The 10,415-nt window shown below is 49.3% G+C and overlaps 2 protein-coding genes across 2 annotated transcripts; one reads left to right on the top strand and one right to left on the bottom strand.

The window, feature by feature from the left end:
* Window positions 1–3,433: 3,433 nt before the first annotated feature.
* Window positions 3,434–4,113, top strand: IAQ61_005698 (uncharacterized protein; the record flags this gene model as incomplete). The annotated part of the gene is made up of 3 exons (XM_066096901.1): window positions 3,434–3,587; window positions 3,720–3,821; window positions 3,982–4,113. Exons 1-3 carry the CDS (start codon window positions 3,483–3,485, stop codon window positions 4,111–4,113), a joined length of 339 nt encoding a protein of 112 aa, XP_065953252.1. The 5' UTR covers window positions 3,434–3,482.
* A 4,273-nt stretch (window positions 4,114–8,386) lies between these two features.
* CGA1 (Glucoamylase 1 precursor (Glucan 1,4-alpha-glucosidase) (1,4-alpha-D-glucan glucohydrolase)) lies at window positions 8,387–9,336 on the bottom strand (the record flags this gene model as incomplete). Its single annotated transcript, XM_066096900.1, has 2 exons — window positions 8,387–8,981; window positions 9,059–9,336. 2 exons carry the CDS (start codon window positions 9,334–9,336, stop codon window positions 8,387–8,389), a joined length of 873 nt encoding a protein of 290 aa, XP_065953251.1.
* Between the last annotated feature and the right edge of the window lie 1,079 nt (window positions 9,337–10,415).

Below are 10,415 nucleotides of genomic sequence, written 5' to 3'. Positions count from 1 at the left end.
ACCATGCAACGGCGCTGCTTTCCCCCCGACGCTTGTGTTCCCACTGCCTCTCTTCATTCACCGCAGCTGTGTTTTTGAAAATCAGGATTGCGTGCGCATACCTGTCACCATTGCTGCTTTTGCTCGTCGGGATATGCCCCCCCCTTGGCCACCAGCACAACCCTCATTCCATTCCACATCCAACACCAACACCCACACCCCCCACCACCACCAAGTCAAACCCCCCTGGCTGCCTAGCAGGATCCCAACGCACCCCGGTACCCAACGGAGCCGCGCGCATGCATATGGATGCCTACGCAAGAGTTGGGAAAAGGGCGTGAACGGTTGGCTTGGCTGGGTGCCTGGGCTAGAGGACTGGATGGAAACGGGGGGATGATGTGGTGTGAGGGGAGAGGAGGGGGGTCATGGGGTTACCGGTAGATGACTGGAGGGGAGTTGTTGGTTGTGAGATTATGGGTTAGGATGCGAGGATAGCTGGCGCATGGTCCGGTTCGTGGTGGGTGGTGTGTGTTTTGTTCAACAGGGGAAGGGTTTTGATGTTGGTTAGGTGTGTTGTTCGGGTAACGTACGGGCCTGCGCCAACTATCCTCGTGGCGGAAGGAAGGAAGAAAGGAAGGAAGAAAGGAAGGGTAGAGTAGAGCATCAGAAGTGAATCACGGGGTCCACCCATGGTTGAGCCGAGATCCGCCGCCTGCGTGAAGACATCTCATGTCCCTTGCTGCCTTGTACAATCTTCTTTTTCCGCCTCATCCCGCAACGCACGTACGGTGCAAAGGACGGGACAGGTGTGGGCGTCACGCCATCATCACAGAACCTCAGGCGCCTCGCACGCACACGCACACGCACACGCACACGCAAACTCACTCTGGCATTGCCAAAAGGTCAAACTCGGCTGGACAGGTTTGACTCAACACGACTCATCAACACAAGATCCCAGGCAACAGGATGCAGGATGCGCATACTACAAAACACGTCGTCGCTTGACGCGCGGGCGCGTGATCACATGGGCTACTGGGCGTTGGTGCGACCCAATCAGCACGGATGGTCGGGTTGCGTTGGGGTTTGTGGAGGGATGGCCGGGAGGGAGATGTGACTCAAGAGCTGTGAGTCTTGTGTGGCGAGGTTATACAAGCGATGGGTTGGTGGTATGTGGTGCGAGGGCGTGGTGCAACGTGTGCTGTTGAGGAGGGAGGATGTCGGGTTGAGGCGGCTGGATGATTTGTCATGTGTGGCGGTGCTGTGGCGGTCATGGTCGGCTGCGGCGGGCTTGCATTCAGAGTTTCTAGATCATAGCCAAACGTACTACCTAGAGTAGTGTCCCTGCTGTACTCTAGAGTATCGATAGATGATGGTGGGTTACGCAGCACAACCTTGATTTTCAACTTCTGAATCTTCTCAACGTGCAAAGACTTTGGGTGTCGACTTTCAATGATCTTTGGTTTTTTTCGCGAGAGGCAGCCATCAGCCAATCAGCGTCATCCGTCAGCGATCGAAGCGGCATACCACCACACCCCGCTCCCCGCTCCACCAGACAATGAGAATTCTTCCTCTGCCCCCGCTTAGCGCACTGAACACGTCCGTCCACCAAGTCCATGTTAAGCCGTCGTGTGTACTCGCATCAGCAAACCATCATATCAGCATCAATACATGTAATCATCACCTCGTAATGCACCCATCAAACCCAGTTTCACTGGCCTAATGGCCCAATGGCAAGGCGCTTGACTACGACTCTGTCTGACATCAAGAGATTCCAGGTTGTAAGTGTGCTCAAAGCGTACTCGATTCGAATCCCATTACTAACAATGGACAGCGACCCCTGGTTAGGTCATTCGACATTCTTTTTGGCTCCTGATTTGATCCTAGGTTTAGTCAGGCCAGGTTCGACACCGAGTTGGTGTTTCTTTTTTGGCATTCTCTGGTGAATGAATAGTATTAGAGTCGTCATATGTACATCTCTCTTGGCAATACTGATTGACTATGCATAGTCTGTAGAATCTGTTTTTGCGGATGTTAGAGAGGGCATCGTAGATTACTACATTTCTTCGATGTGATGTTGGAGGGTGTGTAGGAGGAGATTACAAGATCGCTCTATTCTTCTATGATTTTGCGCATGTTTACACAAAATCAAGCAGCGTCTTGCACCGCGTGGACCTTAGGTGAATCATACCGTTTTATCAGCGGCGCCGCTGCGGCCGTTCGGAAAGAATACATTGACGCTTCTAGTCGGTCAACCTTCTTTCCTCGTCATGTAGATTATATGGTATGCATAAACTCTACTCCGGTCGTCTAAAATCACCCCTTTTTCGGGCAATTAGGGCTCCATCTTTTTTCTTAGTGACCAAGCATTTTGTACCGATAGTACTATGTCTACTCCACATGTATTCACCGCAGCCGCCCGGCGCAGAAAGTTTTGCCTGCCTCCAAGTGAACTTCCTACACTTGGCGCTGCTTGGCGTTGGCAATGCGCTCAACCAAGTCTCAAGGCGGTAATTAGGAGTTGTCAGTATGGCGGGGCAGTCTACTTGTGTGATACCGGTACTTGGAGCTCTCGTTCCGATAAAAATAAATCATTGCTAGACGACTTCGCAGGACTACATCGGTAGTAGCGAACAAGCATACGCTATAGACTTACAGCGTCCAAATTTTAAATTGGTAGAGGAGGATACTCTAGACTTACCGCTAAACTACCTACACGCACCTTGTTCTACACAGCCACGACAGTGGGCACTTGCGTCCTGTGGGTCTTTGGGTCTCATTTTGTAGATCTAAGATGGCCGCATGTCTCTAATAAAACAGAGCCGAGACTTTGGTCACTACTCTGCTCACACCAAGGCTTGGGGCTTTGGCTCACCGTGAACGGATGCGAATGAATATGAACTGACCAACCGACCACGGCTTAGGTAACTAGCTGTCTGTTTGGCAGAATATAAGTAAATCATCCTTCTATCCAGGCAAGAGAAGTAGTAAACCATACCTGCATTGTTCGTGTTGCGAGAAGGTTGCATGACCACTCAGTGCTATACCGAACGGTGGAGTAACGTATGGTCCACCGCCAAGGCTCTACCGGTAACAGCCTGGGTTGTAAGTGCAAGACTTACCCTGTTACACTTGCCTAAAGACTATAATCCATTTGATGAATTATACGCACTGACATGGTTATTTGGCGCAGCGGGAGTAGACGCTATGCTCTCACATCGATCTGACCACCTACATCACCACCGGCACGCTCTCATGCACTGCCTCATGATCGCTCAACTGCGTTGGCACCAAGACCACTAGAAGCGACAGTGTTCCTGGCAGCCCCTCTCTCAATCGATTGCTATTCTGCTTGTCGCCAAGTCTGCGCAGGTTGACTTCTATGTAAACGAGCTCCATCCCAGCTTTTCATGGTCCATCTCCTCAGTCATTCTCGAGCTCAGTGATTACACAACAGTTCGCAATTCATCTATACCCTTGGCTCACCACTCTCAGTCGCTTCAATCATGAAGACTATTTCCATTGTCGCTTTGTTGGCTCAGGCTCTAATAGTCGGTGGCATGTGGTGCAACACTGCGGGAGCTGGACTTCGAGAGGGCCTGAACTGCCATGTATGTGAATGCAGAGCCCTTATTATCACTTGCCAAGTACTAATAGCAACAGAAAGAAGCAAAATACACATTTTGCGTAGGTTATTCAAACACCTACAAATTACTGGGGCAAACTGCTAAGCTCAAGTATAGTGCACTGAAATTCCAGGTGGAGATACACCAGTCCCGCGAAGGTGTCAACCGACTATAAACGGCACTACGGATATGATTGTATACGACAAATGCGATCAAGGCGTAAGTTTCCATGTGCCTAGTCTTTATGTCACGTTTACCTACTAACTATCCAAATGTAGTATGTTTACTGCGTAAGCAACTTAGTTGTTATAACATTTCATCTCGCTTTACTAAAAAAAATACACAGTGTGACGCGTAATTGAATTACACACATATCCAGTGGGGGCTGTCTAAGCAAACCACCGCCTGTGTCGATCAACATCAAACCATACTTTTGGCCATTACTGTGTTCGTTGAACACCAAGGCTCGTGCAAGTTGCCTGCTAGTCTAGCAGGACAAAAGTCGAAATAGCATATTTTATTCAGCGTCAAGAAATACTAGATTCTTTTCATCCTCGCCGGTTTTCTCTACGATTAGCTTGCTGCCCTAAATTGGCATGATGCTAAAGCCCACTGGTTTGTTTTGACAGTTCGATTTGAACATGCTCGAGCAGAATTTGAATCCCAAGTATTGTATACTGCACACTTTATGGCGAGATCCTGAAACACTGTCTCGCGAGGAAGGTGTGCCAATGACTCAAGGTTCGTGTTACAGTTGTTCTCGCCAGAAGAGCATATCAAGCACCTCGCTTTCCACACGTCGTTGCTCGATCCGTCGCTGGCATCTACTGCCAACTATTACCAAGGTGCTGCCAGCTCATAATATCCCGATACACCCTGTTTGGAGCGGGTACAGAGAGGGAGCACGAACGGACTGGTAGTGTCGAGATCTCTAGTCTTGTAAAAGACCACTAGGTAACCAGTGCCACCCTTTAACACTACCAGTCCGTTCGTGCTTTCTCCCCCACCTGTATAGCATGGGTGTACTGATCGTGATCCTCAGGTAGCCAAGCATGGGTTCTGCATGAATGGGCTCTATCTATTGTGGTATGTTGCAAAAATAGTACGGGTACAGGGAGGAAGGTGACCGTGCACGCGGAGATTGTCAGCTCTCTAATACGATAGACTACGTGCAAAACTTCACTAATATGTATAGTATTAGTGTCTCTGATTGATGCTTAGACCTTGTAGAAAGTTCTAGATACCGTATAATATAGATTTATCCTAACTTGGCATAGCTGGATATTAATAACCTGAGGTAGTGTGATAGACCCCACACGTACTACTTTTGCATATTATAGGACCACAGTACTGTATTATACTAGCTACTAGGTACAATCCAATGATCCATCTCCTAGATCATTTGACCATTTTAAGGTCGGAACGTTGGGGAAGAAGTATTATTATAACTTGTTTCATGTAGATTAATAGTCTATGCTATAACCCACGGTCATTAACATGAGATAGGCCGGAGTTTTGGCTCTACGAGTAGCTTAACAAAGCTCGAAGAACCGTGCTCGAAAAAGACGAATATCCGATGTGGTTTATAACATCATTGCTCCCGCTCTACAGTTTCAATTTGACACCCGTTTTTCTTACCAATTTCAACCGCAGACCTTTCAACATGAGGCCTGTTCTTTTTGTCTCTGTCTTAGCTCCAGCTCTAACGGTAGCACAAATAAATGGGCAGCCAGAAGCAAGAAACACTTGGGCGTACTGCAACGAAGGAGTAGCATTGCCCAGCGTACTAGGATGTGCGGTATGCATTAGTCCCTCTTATCACATTATGGAGCACTAATAGCAGTAGAACCCCGAAGCTTCCTCATACTGTGTATGTTGTTTCGACAATTCCTCAGGCTAAAGTAGAGTTCTAAACTTGTACAGTGTCTTTATGAAAAAACTTCTCAGACATCGGTCTACCGAGGAAATTGTAAACAGCCAATTGTAAAAGTAAACAACCATTCCACCACTGCTTACTGTGATGGAGGTGTAAGTTTCAGTGTACCTGGTCTTTTTGTTACAATTGTACTGACTACTCAATGTAGTGGCAATACATGGCCTGCGTAAGAAAGTTTGTTACCGAAACCACCAGAAATGTCGTACTAAATATCCAACAGTGTGACCCATAAACCCGCCAGGGAAGTACAGGTTCTTTGTCCTGTTGCGAAAAACATGTCTGGAGGAAGGATGGTAAACAGTAGTAAAGAAACTCTATCTAGCTCTGGGAGCACGATACATATTTCCTAGCAAAAGGACTCAAAATATGTGGTTACTCGTAGCACACAATCCCTGCATCTAATCTTTCCACAAAATCAAGGTATTAACTAAACGCCAGCTAAATTACTTGCTAACTCACACAAGAATCCACCCTTCTCAAGACAGACCCGTCTCATTACATTCTCACTACCTCACCATCTTACCACCAAACACCACTACTATCTCCTAGCCCTTACCCACCTTCCCGCACATCCATGATGCTCAAGCCTCCTTATCCACTCACCACTCCTTTACCCCTCCCCAGAACATTTGACTGAACTCAACTTCACACATCACCACACAATCCCGCAGTAACACCTCATCATACAGAATCACTACATCCATCCATAACCAACACCTCCCCCATATCAACGCAAGACCAGAGACCAAGCCCAAAACAACTCTCTACATTCACCAGATTCCAAGCACGCGTATTTGAATGCGTATGCGGGAGGCCAATGCGAGTGGGAGGTTCTTAGCTATAGACCAACTTTCTGTGAGGATCAACGTACGGTAAAGGCTGCGATCTTGCTGTAAACTAATACAAGCTGACATAAACAGCATGACTAATGACTATCACATCCTATCAAAACTCTCATCTTGGAGACTGCCTGTATCGTAATGAAGGCGTAGATTACTATAAGACGAAGGCCATTATAATCTATAAAACATGACATGATACATGAAAATGTACAAAACCCGGGGATATCAAATACACCCTTCGCTTCGTCTACCTCTAGACAGAATATCCTACTGCCTATTCCCTTTTACCCCCCCCCCCTAAGCAGGGCAGAGTCCTAGGAAAATAGTCCCTTGCGTCGCTGACCAATACATATCCTGTTAGCTACAATATGTAGCAGTTAGTTACTACCCCACCCAAGCCCCCATTATTCACTCCCCTCCCCTCCCATCCCTTCCCCCCAACCACCCACCCGCCCAAACCCAGCCCATCCCGCGCGCGTGTACATCACCAAACAATACCATGCAAGGGATCCTAGTGTGCACACTCTGCCACCATCCACCATCCACCCATCCATCCATCCATCCATCCAACCCACCAAAACCAAGAAAATACCACATTTAACATACACCACAATAACATTAACTCACCCAACCCATCCAAACCGCAGCCACACTAACAATGCAAACCAGACATCCTTACGCTTATTTACAGTCTTGAATTTTTTTAAAGTAGGAGAATAATGTATAATGACATGTTAGGATAGGGTTGGTCTCTTCTGGGATGGAGGGGGGAGGTTCGGCGTTGGGGTTGGATGCTGTGGGGATTGTGGATAGTGTTTTGTGTTGGGCTCGGGTACCTACGTTTTGATCTTGGTGTTTGTTTGGTTTCTTGTCTTCTCTTTGTTTTTAGCTCTTGCTTTCTCTTCTCTTCTCTTCTCCTCTTAGCTAACATGGCAAAGCAAGAACAAATCAACACACCTGTACTATCCACTATGCCATATCTAGCACCTTTACATTTCCCAGCGTACTTGACGCCTTCCCTTACCCTAACCCTACTCTTCCCTTAACCCTGTCCCTCTTAAAATTCACAATAACGAGCACAACATACTACTACTCTATTATACATGAGTAATTATATATAATTAATCTAATATAATTAATTAGTTTAACCATTTATTGCCCTTACCCTTACCCTCACCCTCACCCACCCTCGTCCTCACCATCACACACACATCCCCACAAAACACCCAATCTACCCCCTTACCCCCCTCTCCCAGAAAAAGGAACCCCCCCTGAATAAGAGAAAACAAGGTGAATAGAGGCGCCGCAAACAGGGTCCAGCAACTCCCAGGCACCACCCGCCACAGCACCTCCATCAATCAATCAATCAATCGGACAAAAAAACAAAGAGCGCAACGTGTGCAAACCCGCAGATTCACAGCTTAGTACCATAAGCAAGCCGTGCAGCCAATAAAAAGGGAGGAATATAGTGTGTGTTCAAAAAAACATTATTAAGGAAACAACAACAACAACAGCTATCTCTCTATCTTCCCATTCATCCCCCTCTGCCTTTTTTATCGGCTTTGTTATGCCTTAAACGTTGCACTCCCCCCTGGCTCTCCGAGCTCTCACCCTCCCCCGCCACATCGAACAGACAACAAGGAAAACACCCAAGGATCCTCTCTGCCGGTAGTGGCCTATTCCAAGAAAAAACCCCCTTGGGTGTGCCCAGGCAATAAAGAAGAAAAAAATACAATAAAATAACCCACTTCGCTGTTGTGTATGTGTGTCGGTCGGTGTGCCCAGAGACCCGCCCGCAGGGTATCAAAGAAGAGCGACCGGGTCCGGAGCAAACCCACTCATTGTGCGAGGAAGTGCTGGTGGGGTCCGCAACGCCTGTGGATGACATGAGGACATGCAACCCGTGACTCAAAATCAAAACAAGATTTTCATTCGTTTCACCACCCGTCTGAATTATATCAGACCGCATAACCGGAGGTTTTCTTGGATGATGATGTCTGTCACAATTAGCGAGGGAACATGTCTAGGGGAAGAAAAAACATACCATTTACGGCAGCCATGACGAATCGAATTTGCATTGTATCCGTGGCGCATGTGAAGTGTGTGTAGATTTGCTTGGTCTCGTGTTGGTTTAGCGAGACAAATCGGTTCAGGATGTAGTCGCACGCGGCGGCGTAGTCTGCGCCTCCCTCGTAATCTGGGAAGTAGTTCTTCATTGGGCTGACGGGCAGCTTCTCCTTGAACCTGTCGATCTTGTTCAGGAACAAGATGATCGATGTCTTTACGAACCACCGCGAATTACAGATGGAATCGAACAATGTGAGGGCTTCTTGCATACGGTTGACCGTCTCGTCTTCGAAAAGCAATTGGTCGTACTCGGAGATGGCGACGAGGAAGAGGATGGTGGTGACATTCTCGAAGCAGTGTATCCACTTCTTTCTTTCCGAACGCTGGCCACCGACATCGAACATGCGGTAGGTAAGGTCGCCAATGATGAAGGTCGTCTCGGTGATACCCGTCGTCTTGACACGCGAGCGTAGAACGTCCTGGTCGTTGGGAATGTAATCGGGGGCAGCGATGCGGTCGATTGAGTCAAAGTAGCTAGGCTAGTTAGTGGCCTGTAGCACCAGGGATCACAAGGTGACGCTCACTATTTGGCAGAGTCGTTGAGTTGGTACTCGCGTGAGCGCTGGAAGCACTGTTGCACACCAGCATCCTTCCAGAGAACTGAAATGGCATTGCCCACCTCGGGGGGCAGGCTATCGCCTTCAATCTGTGCGGGTTGCATGAAAATGGTCTGGACGTGGTACTCGGCGCGCTGGTCGTCAAGAGGCAGCTCGAGCGACTCCATGGCCTCGAGAATGACGCGCATCGACTGGACGGTGTTGCTGAAGATGATTTCCTTGAATGACTCGCGTTCGTCGCGTGAATAGCCGCCCTCGTGGATGAGCTTCATCTGCTTGAGGATCGTCGACTTTCCGGATTCACCGGCACCTGCAGCTTCTTAGTCTTGTTGAGGGCGTGGACGACGTGCGCAGAACTGACCGAGAAGCAGCATCTTGATCTCATTGCGCTGCATCATCTTGTCGCGCTTGAGCTGATTCTCAATCTCCTCATTTCGTTGCTTGCCCTCCTTCTCTTCTGTGCTCATTCCACAACCCATGGCTGCTGTTGCGGACGCTCGTCCAGTTGAATGTCAGGGCGATGGGGCAGGGGGGGGGGAGGGGGCCGTTGATCGCTCACGTCGACCAATGCGGTAACCTGGCAGACGGTGTCAATAGAGGAGTGAAGTGCGCAATGGAAGTGCAGCGTGGAGAGGTGCGATGGGGCTAGTTTAGTTCCCTGGTCTGGCGTGTTTGCCCGTGGTGAGACCAGAGGCGAGATGGCGAGACGGGGTGCGAGTGTTAGGCCGACGTAGCGGCGCTTTGCTGACCACTGCGCCTGCGACTGCGACTGCGACTGCGACTGCGACTGCTAGACAGATGGCAGGCGGGCCAAGGGCAGGAAGGTGCAGTGCAGTGCAGTAGAGTGTAGTGGAGTGGAGTGGGGGGAGGAAAAGGCGCTCACCTGCTGTGACTACGAGATGCGCTCGCAAAAAAACAATCGGGGGGCACTGGCGGTGGGAGGCAGAGGAGAGGATGGGGGCGACTGGACAGGTGGTGAAGGGATGGATAGGATGGCTGGCGAGTGAGAGGCGGCCTCGCTTGCGGGTCTCAGGTTCAGGGCTGGCTGCAAGGTTCGGTTCGGGGGTGGCTGCGACGGGGCCACGGCTGTCTCTGCACCAAAGCGCTCAACAGGGTGGCGGACAGCGGGCAGCGGGCAGGAAGAAAAGGTGCAAACGGCTGCTGGTGTTGTTGTCAAGGGCCGAGGGGTTGCACAGCAGCGACTTGGGGCGGAAACAGAGGTAATGTGGTGGTTGGTTGGGTTGGGTTGGGTGAATGGATGGATGGATGGATGGATGGATGGTTGGTTGGTTGGTTGGCTGAGCGTAGGTGATGGTTGATGTGATGCAAGCCGCCGACGAGAGGCAGCGTG

The sequence above is a fragment of the Plenodomus lingam genome (assembly GCF_022343315.1).
Source record: "Plenodomus lingam strain CAN1 chromosome Unknown contig_22, whole genome shotgun sequence".
NCBI lineage: Eukaryota > Fungi > Ascomycota > Dothideomycetes > Pleosporales > Leptosphaeriaceae > Plenodomus > Plenodomus lingam.
This window is presented reverse-complemented; position numbering and strand designations above follow the sequence as displayed.